This window comes from Hyaena hyaena, unplaced genomic scaffold (genome assembly GCF_003009895.1).
Source record: "Hyaena hyaena isolate Hyena2069 unplaced genomic scaffold, ASM300989v1 scaffold_69, whole genome shotgun sequence".
Classification (NCBI taxonomy): Eukaryota; Metazoa; Chordata; class Mammalia; order Carnivora; family Hyaenidae; genus Hyaena; species Hyaena hyaena.
In genome coordinates, this window is record NW_024080702.1 from 1425972 (window position 1) to 1440490 (window position 14519).

At 47.2% G+C, this 14519-nt stretch overlaps 1 protein-coding gene across 7 annotated transcripts in view; it reads left to right on the forward strand.

Moving 5' to 3' along the window:
- Positions 1-14519, forward strand: part of PTK2 (protein tyrosine kinase 2) — a 253318-nt gene that overhangs the window by 103441 nt on the left and 135358 nt on the right. For all 7 annotated transcript variants that reach the window (XM_039232967.1, XM_039232971.1, XM_039232974.1 and 4 more), the window contains exon 7: positions 5334-5421. In XM_039232967.1, the coding sequence (XP_039088898.1) occupies positions 5334-5421 (88 nt within the window). The remainder of the gene's footprint in view (positions 1-5333; positions 5422-14519) is intronic.

Sequence of the window (14519 nt, forward strand, 5' to 3'; positions counted from 1 at the left end):
GATATAAATAGGCTGTGAGGGCTTTGGGGGACATGGTCCAGTCCTTCTCATGTTGGGTCCAGGGCATCGAGGGGCAAGTCCGAAGCTGGCCCTCTTCGCATTTGAGAAAGTATTTGGGGCTTTGCCCAGCAAGGGACGAGGGGCCTCCTCCTCATTGTTGGAGATCGTGGTTCCCACCCTCCTGCTTAGCGCCGCCCTCTTCCCTGCTGCGTCACAGCCCTCACCTTGCAGCAGAGAGGAAAGGTGTCCTTTTTCAAAGAAGACCAATGAAAACGAATGATGATAGTTTAGGAAGCTTTGGATTTTATTTGATAGTTTTCTCTTGAAATTTCTCTTGAAATGACACTGCCCCTGCATGTGCCTTCACTTAAAAGCCAGGTTTTCGTTGTAGTTCTGCATTCAACAAAAGTTCTTACAAAGATTTAAAGCAGAAAGACAGTAAGTAGAGGAGCACCCTGACAGGTTTGGACGTGATACCTTTAAAACGAGGATGGACTTCCCACTTGCTGGTCTGTTAACGAGACATTTACTGGATGCTTCTGCACCAAACACGAGCAGCTGGAAGATAGTTTCCAGTGGGTCTGCGGCTGCAGGTGGACGCTGGCCAAGCTGCTTGGAGACAGGTTCTGGTGGGGGGTTATCACCATGGTTATGGAACAATTAGTCTGCGCCTGTGCAATTTCTTTTTATTCTCGTTAGAGATCAGAAGTTGTAAGAATAGTTAAATCCTGTGTACCCTTCACCTAGCTTTCCTAAATGTTGAAACTTTCATAAACATAGTATAGTAATTTGACACGGAGCCAGGAAATTAACTTTGAAAGAGTGTTAGTAACTAATCTCCAGCTGTTACTCAGATTCACAGTTTTCACAGTTGTCCCACTTAACAGCCCTTGTCGGTCCAGGATACCATGTTGCTGATCAGGACTCCTGGAGTCTTCTCTAATCTGGGACAGTTCTTCAGTCTCTCTATGTCCTTCCTGACCTTGACACTTTCGAAGAGTACTGGCTGGTTATTTGTACTGTGTCCTTCAATTTAGGTTTGTCTGGGGCTTTTTTCCTGGTTATATTGAGGTTACGTGTTTTTGGCCAGAATTCTACAGCCAGGCTTTGGTACCTGTCTCAGTGCATCCTATCAGGAAGTCTAGAATGATGATATGACTCCTTTTTACAGGTGCTTTTAGCTTGGATCATTTGGTTTCAGGTGGTAGCCAGGTTTTTCCACCACCTATCTTAATTACAGAGGAAAAAAGTTACTGTTTTTTCCTCTATAATTAAGAAATACTCTTATGGGGGGGTCCTGGGTAGCTCAGTCAGTTAAGCATCCAACTTCAGGTCAGGTTGTGCTCTCACAATTTGTGGGTTTGAGCCCTGAGTCAGGCTCAGTGCTGACAGCTCGGAGCCTGGAGCCTGCTTTGGATTCTGTGACTCCCTCTCTCTGCCCCTCCCCTGTTCACACTCTGTCTCTCTCTGTCTCTCAAATAAGTAAATAAATAAGTGTTTAAGAAGAAAAAAAAAGAAAAATACTTTTCTGGGGAGATACATTGAGAATTTGCAGATACCTGTTTCTCACTGTATTTTTACCCACTAATCTCAGTATCATTGGTGATTCTTTCTCACAGCCCTTACTGCTATAATTTTTGTCTAATGATGAATTTCTATTCCTACCCTTCCTTTGAGGATTTTTAAAAATATATTTTTTTTAATGTTTATTTTTGAGAGACAGAGCTCATACAGGGGAGGGGAAGAGAGAGAGGGAGACACATAATCCGAAGCAGGCTCCAGGCTCTGAGCTGTCAGCACAGAGCCCGACATTGGGCTTGAATTCATGAGCTGAGCTGCGAGATCATGACCTGAGCCAAAGTCGGTCACTTAACTGACGGAGCCACCCAAGCACCCTTCCTCTGAGGATTTTTAAGTTAGAAGTCTGTTGTAAGAAAGAACTTACAATATCTGTGTTGTTTCTGGAAATTATACTTTATTTCACTACACACAGACGGGCTGGCTAACCTTTCTCAGTATCAAGCTTACCAGATTCTTTGTCCAAACACTTCCTCCTCCTCCCCATCATTAGTTGGTTACCTTATGAATATCTTGGTGCTCATTGTTGGCGGTAAGACTGAGGAGGTTAGTGTAAGTGGCTGTCACAGGAAATTATTACTTAGGAGAAGTGGCAAAGAGATGATTTTATTTGGGGCATGTTTTTAGCTGCTATTCAGAAATCCACAGAATGGATGGAGATGTGCCTCAGGATGCAGCCAGTCTCTTAAAAGAGTAACAGAAGTTTTGGGAAGGCGGTAAGTTTCACAGAAGAGAGGGGAGTGGGGAGTCCGCAGTCGGGCCAGGCGGCTGTGGGTGTTGGGCGCTGTGGTTTCAGGACTGAGGCGGGTGAGGGGATACCACTACATCGGGCGACCTCGGGCCGTCTCTGCAGGGCCATGGGTGCACGTATGCCGGGCTCAGCGTCGTGAAGCAGGGGCCAGAATCCTTTTGACTATCTGAAGAGCTTTCCTGCCTCCACGTGAGTAAGAGCAGTTCGCCTCTCTCTGGTTTGAGCCGTGGGTGCCTCTCTCAGTTTTGTTCTGCTCCAGGGGCACACCCTGTGACGCTGCTGCTCAGCTCATGGTGCTCTGTGCCCCATGGGCACGGCGTGCAGGGTCCTCCCCTCCCTGAAGCCTTTCTACTCACTGCTTGCGCTCAGCGGGCTCCAGCTGCATCTGCCTTCCCAGGCATCCTGTAGCCTCAGGGCCTTCGTGCACTCTCTTCCACCAGGTTAGAACCCTTGTCCCTGGACACAGCTGCACGACTCCCTTCCTCCCTTCAGATCTTCATTCAGATATTGGTGAATCTTTGTAAAATAAGACCTTATCGCATGGTAGTCCCCTCACCTTGCCCGTTTGTCTCTGTTGCTTTTACTGCCATCTCGTTGGTACCTGTGTATTTGCAGTCTGACTTGCAGCCCATGTGGCATATACACTTGTGGAGGCCCGGCGCTTGCCTTTTCTGTTTACTGGTGTCTCCAACCCCTGGGGCCGGGCCTGGTGTGAGATTGGTGCTGGGTCCGTCCTGTCAAGTAGTTACTGATGTAACGAGTGTGCGTTGGAGCCCCCGGTGGCTGTGGGCCAGCAAGTGTGCTCGGTGCTGGGCAGGCACGACCTCCTTTACTCCCCTGCCACCTGGTGAGGACACCGAGGTACGGAAGGGCAATGGCGGACGGCAGGTGGGCCACGGAACCAGCCTCCCAGCCCAGGCGGCCCCGATGCAGGGCCCGCGTTTTCTCTGCTCCTCTCAGGCCTGTTTCTGACAACATAGACGCCTGTGGGTCAAATGCTTATCGCATTTTCTGTCTGATCGTGAGTGCTCCCTGTCCCCTGAGGCCACGTCAGCATCAGTGCTGGGTGTTACCAGCATGGACATGCAGCCAGGCTGCCCAGCGTTTGACCCGGATCTGTTTCCTCTCTCTTAAAATGCGAGGGCACTAACAGCAGAAGCCTCCTGTGTCCTGTTTGATTGCAAACGCACAGCCCCGGAGCGGATTACTTCGTCTCACGGAGTGTCAGCTTCCTAGATCATGACGCTTCTGTTCTCAGACTGTTATGTGCAGTAAGAGAAATGGTGTGTGTGAAGCACCTGCTAAGTCCCAGGTTAAAAATATATGAAATCTCTTGCACCTCCCCAAATACTTGCCCCTTGTAGAATATCTGTATAAGGGATTGACCTCTTTCTGGGCGCAGAAGTCACAGGGAATCTAATTGTTTGGTGATTGTGTGTTTTAATAAGATGGACACAAACTCTTAGCAGAACTTGTGTGTCTTGCATTTTTTCCACCTTAACTGAACTACAAGCATTGTATTTATTACTTTGTGTCTTTTCCTTGTGAGCCTGTTCCATTTTTTAAAGATGAATTACTAAAACTTTAGGAAAAAACCCAGATCTTCCTATAACCTTTGGGTAGGCAAATGTCTTATAAACAAAACACTAAAAGAGTTTACTAAAATAGAAAAGAAGATAATAGGGCTGCATTAAAAATTATGAACTTTTTTCCTCAAAAAATAACATTAAAATGAAAATATTTTAAAACTAATTTTTAGGGGCATCTGGGTGGCTCACTCGGTTAAGCGTTGACTCTTGATTTTGGCTCAGGTCATCAGGCCCCACGTCGGGCTCTGCACTGAGGGCACGGTTCCTGCTTGGGATTCTCGCCCCCTCTCTGTTTCCCTCCCTGCATGCGTGCTTTCTCTCAAAATAAGTAAATAAACGTTAAAAAAAAGTAATTTTTAAAAGATAACCATCAGGAGAGTGAAAGGCAGGCCGTGGAGTGGCTAACAGGGGCCTCCTGCCTGAAGAATGAGTGCCTGAAGAATGCCCCTAGGTCAGCTGGGGTCAGGAGGGGAGGCCCACAGCCCTCTAGACAAAACAGGCATTTCACAGAGGGAGGTCTCCGGCACAGCCCACTATCTCCTTATCCTTTGGGAAATGCTAGTCTGGGCCATGCTGCCCCTCCCGCAGTAAATGTCACGGACGAAAACGCAGGAGAAATAACAGGCAGAGGTGAGGGTGCAAGGAAGCAGAGCTCCCCGGGCTGCCAGCGGGTGTGCGACTTCCTTGGCTCCCTGACGGGTGGCATCTGTGGATGCAGGTGTGCGTGTTGTGATCCAGGGACTCTGCTCCTGGTCCACACCCCAGTACCCAGCAGAGGGGTGTCCGTACATCCACCAGAAGACAGGCATGAGAATGCACAAGGGCATCCTGGTGAAGTTTGTTTGTTTTGATCGTTCTTAAGCTTGGCTTCCTCAGCGACTAAATCTTTTTATGCTTAGAGGAGGGGAAAAAAGGAGTGTTCATAGCAGTATCCTCATGGTGGCCCCAAAGTAGGAATACCTCCGCTGGCCCTTCGCCATGATGTGGGCTGTCCGTGAAATGGCCTGCCGCTGCTAGGTGGGCTGCATCTCACAGGCACCACAGTGAGTGGGAAAAGCCAGGTCCAGAAGAGTGCACTCGTGTGAGTCCAGGCGCGCCAGGGCAGCCGTTGGGGGAGGTGGGAGGAGGTGCCGCCCCGGCCCAGTGCGGGACACTGACAGCTGTCCCTGTGCTCTCTGGACATCTTTCCTGTCCTGTCTCCTTGTGGACCACTGAGCTCCAGACACCGATGTGCATGTTCTTGTGCTGAAACGGTTAAAAATGTATGCTTAAAAACTGCGATTCTATTTCACTTTTAAAAATACTACTCTGAGAGTAACTGGTAATGCCATACTCACAATAATACTCGAATTGTAGACTATGAGTTGAGAAAATGACTTCTTTCTAATTGTTCTGTTTTGTGAATTGTTTTTTAGATATGAATTGAGAATTCGTTATTTGCCAAAAGGATTTCTAAACCAGTTTACTGAAGACAAGCCAACTCTGAATTTCTTCTATCAACAGGTATAGGAGGGTGCTTTAATGTACCTTCTTCTTTGTTTGAATCCTACTTACTACATGGTTTTTAATCTTAGAATTAGAGTAAACCTAATTTGGGGGAAAATAATAAATTTGTCACAGTATGGCAGTGAGAGTCTTCTAACCAGTGGACATTTTGAATTTTTGACACTGTGAATTCTTGTGTGCTTGGGCAAGTCTTAAAAGATCTTCTTTTATGTGGAGACGGTAAGTCCTAAGTGACGCAAGTATTGGTTTGTCTTTAATTCAAGTATAATTATCATGCCTGAACATCGGTGGATTTGTCAGGTGTAGAATTTACTGTAGAATGTAGAATTTACTGTCAGCCGACTGCCTTGACATGCACTGTGCAGATCGCTCGCGTTCAAGAGCAAGTTGCATAGTGAAGCCAGAATTGACTTTTTTTTTACACTGAGTAAAAACTTAGACAACAAATACCTGTGGCGTAAATGAACTAACAGTTATGACCAAATATTTGTTAGTTTTCGTGATGAGTGGGGGACAAGAGGTCTGAGGAATATCTGACATTTGCACACCATTCTGCAGTTAAATGCACTTGGTAATGTTTAGTTTTAATAAAAATACGTATTAAGTGTCTGCTGTGGATCAAGAACACAGAGGATAAGTGAATTGCACCATAAATCCCTCTGATGGCCAGGATCTCCTGTACACGGTACTGTGCGTTCAGTCCTCTGCTGTTGGTGAGCATGGGCCACGTGGCCGTGCACTGGAGGGTCTGCTCCCCTGGAAAGTGTCACCGAGTCCCCAACTTGGTAGATGAGGAAGAGATGTACTTTAGGAAACCTGATGCATTTACATCTGAGCTCAAAAGTTTTGAGAAGTGGGTGAGGGAGATAACAGCCCACATCATAAAAAGGGAAGGCCCTAGATTTTGTCCTGCAGAGTAGAGGCAGCTATTGAAGGAATTTAAGTAGTGAATGGCTTGATGAGAGTTTCTGTTGTTAAATAAGATCCTACCGATGCGATGGCAGCGTCCTCCAAGGCTGCAAGGCAAGTTTGGAGACTCTTCAGCCATTTAGGCAAGAAATGGGGGAGAGAAAGGTCAGGCTGTGGTTGTAAGCAGAGTCGGTGGATGGATTTGCTGGAACCGGGAGGCTGATCCAAATGGAGCGTGAAAATAAAGAAGAAAGAGGTTGATTGTGTCCATCTAGGTATTTGGTGTCCGGAGAGAGACAGATTTGGTTAAATTCAGAAGTAAAGCGGTAAGAAGGCAGGTTGATGGACTTCCTGGTGTGAGCACACTGGGTGTTCCTGCTGCTGAGATCCGGGCTGTGAGAGCAGGAGCCCGAGCACGCCTCGCAGGGGTGGGGTGCGTTGTCCCGTCCGTGGGGTCGAAGTGCCCTGGAAATGGGCAGCGTGGGGCACCAGGCCTAACGGGGGCTTGGGAAGGATGACCGCGGTACAGAGACACGTGGGAAGAGGGGCTTGCGTTGGGCGAAAGGAAAGAGCAAAGTCCCCTTTAGCTTCCGCCTGAGATTGCTGGAGGCCCGCTGGCACGCGGAATCGTTTCCAGGTGGCACTCCGCCCCCGCCGTGTGTTTCCACAGCTCGTCCTTGGCGATCTGGTGAGCTCTGTGTTGAAGTGAAGGAGGCGATGGGAGAGGTTAGCTACCTGATAGGTTCGCATTGTGTGTGTCTCTCTCTAGATGATCTCTATCTCTGTCGGCATAATTTCTTTGAAAAAGGCCACCCCCTGAGGAAATCTGTGACTACTTCAGTGACTCGGATTTCTGGAATTCACCAAACAGGCCCCATTAGCTCACGGCCAATGCACACTGATCTCGCCATCGGTGGTGTTCTTGTTCCTTCCACACCGCGGCCCCGTGTCCTAGCTTTTCTCTTAGGAGGCCTTGCTTGCGTCTCTGAAAACAGCACTTCACATGCTGGTGTGGCCCCAGTTTCCTCTATCTCACAGCACGTGTGTCTCTCTGCGGTGGGTGTGGTCCCTATGGAAGACCCCAGGAGGTGGCGAGCGCGCACACTGCAGTGTCCCAGCGTGCAGGCAGCGGCTCTGTGAGTCTCCGCGCGCTTCCCGGGCTCACCTGCCCAGGTGTCCGTGTAGAATCCCCATCCCGACAAAGTGAGGTGGGGCCGTCTGCCGTGCAAGTGCTGGTCACTGTCTGAATTACAGCCCACAGGCAGCACCAGGCCGCTGGGCCTTTGGCGTTTACCATTTGCTTCTCATGACATGAGTGGGGGTGCGTGTCTCTGCCTCGGGTGTGGCCTCCACGTGAGCCTCCAGCCCCCCACCCCCACTCTGCTTTCTGCCGTTCCTGCACTTTCTCTTCTTCAACCTGCCCTCTTTTTAATCTTTTACACTTAGTCATACGGCACAGTTTTAGAAAGTCTGGAAAATATCTAAAACATCACTTAAAGTGTCTCTATCCTAATAATTACTTTCATTTTGCATATAATTTTATGATATTCTACCAAGAACCTGTATTTTAAAAGAAATAGAAGTGTAGCCATGATACCCCCCTTCCCTGTGTCGGTGGCTCACCCGTGTCGGTATCTCTGGTCTGAGGGACAGGAAACAGGTGGGGGTAAAGGTGGCGCCCCAACTACAGGGAGGAAGAGGAGGGACGGAGGGACAGAGGAGAGAGCTGTTGTCACAGCTCCTGATCGGCAGGTACGGGAGGGGCCGCCAGCAGGTCTCCATCCTCCCGGTTGGGCACCACTGGCAGTTTTGTAGGTAAAAACAGTTGAATGTTGGCAACTTCCAAGGGTTTATTCTAAAGAGAGAAGATTTACACACGTGTGTAGGCACGTGCTCCTCGGAGCTCTGCAGTAACAGGAAGGGAATCGGAACCATGGCACAGGCCTCTCGCGAGAAGCTTGGTTAAATACGTTCCGCCGAGTTTCACATGTTCGTTCCCCTCTGAGGAGGGAGGCGCAGAGCTCTGTTCACAGCGGTGGAGGCTTGTTCGTAAAATGCTGGCTCGTAACACAGGCTGTGCATAAAACAAACATAGCATAATCCACTTACAGGAAAAATGCATGCATTTTTATTCCTATCCTGACCTAACAAAGTTTTGAAAATAGTAGGATTTTTGCCCTGCTGCTTCGGTAAGTACTTGTCCATTTGTTTGACTTCCTGTGGTCACTTTGAGTGCAGCGTCTGTCCTGTTCTGGGTGACCGCGTGTTCTCCTGCACGGGCAGCGCCCAGTTGGGAACAGGCTTCGTTCTGCTGTTGAAAAATCAGTTAGGAATTCAGAATGTTCTCCTGCATAACCACACACACACACCTGTATGCTCACACACACAGTGAATGTAATTTTGGCCCTTCAGCTATTTATAGCCAAGGTCTATTTAACTGAGAACAGAACTGGAATATTTTGTAAGAACTTGAGTGTGGAAATTTTCACTGAGTTCTGAGATAAATTATGCAGGCCTCAGAACTAAATGACACCCATTCTGTAATTTTTTAAGTCTTTACTACTTGATTCAGATGTTTAAGATGTATACATATGTGCACTTATGTTTTCACTGAATTCCAAGCTAAATGGATCCATTTTAAGAATCCATTTAAGGGGTTCAGAATTTGATAACATTTATTCTTTTTTTTTTTTTTTCAATTTTCTTAAATGTTTGTTTATTTTGGGGGGAGGAGGGAGGGAGAGAGAGAGAGAGAGGGAGACACAGAATTGGAAGCAGGTTCCACGCTCTGAGCTGTCAGTCCAGAGCCTTATGTGGGGCCCAGACTTAGAAACTGCAAGATCATGACTTGGGCACCGAAGTTGGTTGCTCAACCGACTGGCCACCCCCCCGCCCCCCGCCCCAGGTATCCTGATTCTTTTTTTTTCTTAATCTTTATTTATTTTGAGAGAGAGAGTGCATGCAGGGGAGGGGCAGAGAGAGAAAAGGGGAGAGAGAATCCCCAGCAGGCTCCACACTCAATGCAGAGCCCAGCGTGGGGCTCTGTCTCATGAACTGTGAGATCATGACCTGGGCACCGAAGTTGGACGCTTAACCGACTGACTGAGCCCCCCAGGGGTGCCCCAGTTCTTTTTAATTGTTTAGGTTGGTAACATTTGATACATGTGTCCTTTATAAGTTATGAGGCTTAGTATCACAATGAGCACCTGGGACCCTACTCCCCAAATGAAAAGACCACAGCTTGTTTCCCAGCCTGTGTCCCTGTCACTTCCCCGCACCCCTGCCCCCTACTCCATGCAGGTAACCATGGTCCTGGGTGTCGTCCTCTGGCTTGCTTTTCTTTGCTGGTTGTCACTGTGGTGTGTGTGTTGGGGGGGAGGGGGGTCCGGCCTAGGGTAACAGCTGGCTGTCACTGTGCAGTGTGTGTGTGTGTGTGTGTGATTGTGGTTCTGGCCTAGGGTAACAGCTGGCCGACATCTCCCCGCGCCCTCTGCATCCCGTCATTGACCTGACCAGGGCTTTGGTTTGGTTTTGTTTGTCACCCAGCCATAGAAGCTTTTGAGAAGATTTTTTAAAAAATGGTTTACTCAGCATTTTTAGTTGTTTTCATTGAGCAGACTGGTTGGGACATTTGGTCCACTGTCTTGGCAGAAATGGATGTGATCATAAGGTGATTTAAAAATGTATCCCGTTTGGTTCCTTTCTCAAATAATTTGAATTGCATTTGGAGAAGTCATTTGATACTAGTCGTTCAGACTTGGTTTAGATTTGTTTCATCACCTGGCACTGGCTGAGGCTTTGTCAGATTTCTGGTTTTGTTGGAGGAGAATGTGTCTTCTCCAGTTGTTGAGCACAGACTTCTCGGATTGTCGAGCACCAAGTGTGATGAACATGCATGAACTCGGGATTGTTAGCAGTGTCCATCAGACCTGTGTGCCTGCTGTTCTTTTTCCTGCTTGAAAGGAGGTGTTGCCGGGCACAGGGCTGGGCAGGGCGTGCCACCTTACAGAACGTTGATGTTCATTACTGCTGTTGAGAAGTGGACTCTCATCCTCTCTTTCTTTGAGCGTGATCTGTCCTTTCTCTCTGGGCAGCTTGAAGGCCTTTCTCTGTCTTCCGTGTTTAGCAGTTTTAGTACAAATGAAGTATGGGTTTCCAGTCATTTTTTTCCTGCTTGATGTATGCACCCTGTACCTGTGGGCTCATAACTTTTTATCAGTTCTTGAAATGCCTTTTGATAACCACTCAGACCTCGCCTTTCTCCCTTTGCTGCTACTCGGCCTGAGCTCTCCCCGAGGGTCCACATTAGGATCTCTGCGGCTACACGCCCTGTACATCATCTTCCTTCTCTCGTTTTTGTTTTTTTTGTTTTTTTTTTTCTGCCCCTGGGATCTGTGATTCAGATAAATCTGTCAGATCACCAGCCCTCCTCCCTGCAGACCTTTGATGGGTGGTGCATTTGCTGAGTTTTTATTACTTGTTTTTTAAAGTTTTGTGTCCCTTTCCCCCCGTAAGAAAATCTGCCAGGCCATCTACTATGACCCTTATTATTTTCTGATTTTTCACTTTTCTGCCTTTTATTTCTTTATCATTTCATGTAGCATTAATGAGTCTTCTGAATCTGAACTATAATGTCTGACATCCTTGCTTTCCACCATCTGGTGGTGGCGGCTTCCCCGACTCCTTTTCAGTGAAATGTTCCTTGTGTGTTTGTTACGAGCTGTTGTTTTGTTGAGTTTCACATGTGGGAATCTTTAGGATCTACTTTGGGGATTAGCAGACCCTTCTGAGTGTTAGCTGTTATCATTTCTATTGTAGAAGAATACGTATTTTTTATTATTTTGGCTCTTTTGTCAAGGTAGAAACAGGAGTATTATGTTCAGAGTCTCTCTGCCACCACTTCAATTACATGAAAGAGAAAACACAATAAACTATTTTAATTTCAGTTATTCCTTATTCTGAAATTTCATCTGTGGCCACTATTCATCATGTGTTTTGCATGGTGTCATGAAGAAAACATGTCGCTGGACTGTGCTGAGTGTTGGGTTGCTGGTTGGGAGTTATTTTGCGGATGCAGTTTTGTTTAAAGTTGTCTTAAACGTGACTCCCACTGTGAGATACTGCAAATGATCCACTAAGTGTTTTTGACCTATTTTAGAATATTTTGAAAGATATTAATCAGCACACTCTAAAAATAAGCTAGGATCTTGTCATAACTCTGTTCACCCTGGAGCAGAAATTTAGTTTTGATGCTAAAGCTGATGTCTCGTGATAAAGCAAGGAAAGTGTGTCTTAACCCCAACACAAACTTGTCCTTTGCCATATAACATGTTATTCCTCTTTCTCTCTCTGAAATTTCATTTGTTAAAGGTGTATTTCATTGGCACCTTTTGCAAATAGTGGTGGCCGTTAGTTGAAAGAGCCATGCCCATGTTTAGTCAAGAAATTGTCATATTGACTAAATTTGTATTGATGCAGAACTTGTATAGAAACTGTTGGGCGCTGTTGAAATTTTCAGCTCTTGAGATGCGTGGGTCAGACATGGGGCTGTCCTTGTTTTCTCTTAGAAATAGTGTAAGATTAAAACGAGTACAGGTGACCCCTGAACAAGGCCGAGGGGACGGGCGTTGACCCCCTGCACAGTCATAAATGCATGTACAGCCTCTGACTCCCCCAAAACTTAGAACTGCTAGTAGCCTAGTGTTGGTCAGAATGCAGCTTTACTGGTAACAGAAATATTTTGTGTGTTCTATTTGTATTATATACGACATTCTTGCAGTGAAGTAAGTTAAGTTAGAGACAAAATATGTGAAGCAAATCATAAGAGAAAATATATTTACAGTACTTACTGTATTTACCCAAAAAGTCCACGTGTAAGTGAGTCTGTGTGGTTCAGACGTGTGTTCCTGTGTCAGCTGGATGTCCACCCCTGTGTCCTGAAAACACGAACGGTGGCATATCATTGGCCTCTGTGGCAGAAGGAGCCCCAGCAGGAACCTGAGAGAAGATTCAAAGGGCAGGACCTAACTTACCTCCATAGCATCAAGTCTGGACCTGCTGTGGGGACACGCGAGGCTCTGGGCGTGTGGGTTGTTGACCAGCCTGCCTTTTTAGTTTAGTTTAGTTTTTATTCAGATACTTGTATTATCAGAAGTTGACGTGTTTGTCTGTATTTTCTTGGCTATAAAGCTTTCTGTAAGTTAAAACATCTTGAAATAGCAGCTCCAAGTAGGAAATTCTAGTTTAATGCCTGACATTTTCAATAGGAGGATGATCAGCTGTCCTTTTCCAGAAAGAAGGTAAAAGAAATAGAAGTGTGACTTATCTGATGGCATATTTTCTGTACTTAATAGATTCAGCACTGTACATTCCTCCTCCTTTGTCCCCCTCCGCATATTTTTATTGATTCAAGGAGCACTTGTGTTATTGAGGTCGTAGGTGAACCTGCATACTTATACTCTTCAGCCCATGTTTCTTGATCAGCCTCTGTATGAAAGACTTTGGAAATGGGAGGGCGTTGGGAATTTGCCTTCAGTCCAGCACAGGGCCTCCGGCAGACTCACACTGGTCGGACTACCCCAGGCATGGGGTCCCCAGAATGACCGTCAAGCTCAGTCACTCACTGGGAGGATTCACAGAACTTGGGCTGTTTGATTCTCTTGTAGAGTAAGAAGGAAAAGACTCATGGATGGATATAAATACGGCACTTGCCACAGGAGGAAGTCCAAAGGCACCCTATCTCCTGAGGCAGGAAATTGACGTTATCGTGTACACAGGTTAATTTAAAAAAGCCAAACACCAGTTTTCAGGGTGTCTTCTTTGAAGACTCTTGCAGATGTGCCAGACTTGAGGTCAGCATGACAGTGGGCAGGAGAAGCAGGCGGTGTGTGGGGATGTGCCCCCCACCTGCCCCTACTCTCGGTCCCTGTTGCCGAGCTCAGTGACGGTGCGTACACACACTGAGTGAGGCCTGACTTGTAGGGGTTGGTGGGTCTGGTGTATGAGTCCTCACTCTTACAACACTTGCTGTGTGACCTTGGGTGAATTAACTTTTCTGATCTTTATCTGTAGAATGGGACTAATAACCTTGAAGAGTCACCGTAAAGATTATAAGTAACATGTGATGGGGCGCCTGGGTGGCTCAGTCAGCTAAGCATCCGACTCCTGCTTTCAGCTCAGGTCACGATCTCACGGTTGGTGAGTTTGAGCCCTGCACTGGGCTCTGCACTGACAGTGCATAGCCCGCTTGGGATTCTCTCTCCCTTTCTCTCTGCCCCTCCCTTGTGGGCGTGCATGTTTTTTCTCAAAGTAAATAAACATTAAAAAACAAAAAAGAAGAAACCCATGTGAAACACCCAGCTCAGTACCTGGGCCCTGGTAAGTATTCCGCAAGTTATAGGGAGTGGCTCTGTGAGCGCCTTCATTCTTATCAGGCTTCTTCCGAGACTTGACACGGGTGATGATGGTACCCAGCTCACAGCGATGCTGCAAGGGTGCCGTGAGGTGGCGCGTCTGAGTCCGCCTGCCGGCGTGCAGGTAACTGTACTTGAAGCAAGTTGATACTTAAACACACACCTAAATGTCAGAAAATGACCTCTATGTCACAAATGAAAGCACTGAATTCTTCTGGGAGTTAGTAGGAGATGAAAGCAGGCAGGAAATGTCTTAGAAATGAACCCTGAGTGTGTAGAACCCTGAGTCCAGAAGTGAAACCAGGACGCGAGCATGCTCGGTGGTGTCCGAGAACACCGTCTCTGGACGGGCTACCAGGGACACAAGGGGGCTTGGCCGCCTGTGTGCCTGCAGGGAGGGCCACGGGGAGCTGAGGGCCTGTCGGGACGGCCTGTTCACGTGGGGTCACTCTACTCTGCAGGACACAGCGGTCACCCCAGGCTGTGGGCACACAGCTCCCGCAAGGGCAGTAGGCCGTTGCTCGTGGAAAACCGCTCTCAGTGCTTTTCAGTCATGTTCACAGAGGGATCTTGTACACAGGTGGTTAACTTAGAATTTGCCTGTTTTGCATTTCTGCATCCAGTGTGAATTTGGGTTTGATGAATGAAATAAGGCAGGTGATTATATTTTCCTACCTGTGAAAAGTGTTTAAAAATTATAGTACTTCCTCTTTGAGATAATTTTGTGATGATGACTTTTACTCCTCATGTGATTGACACTCTGCTGTGGTTTCT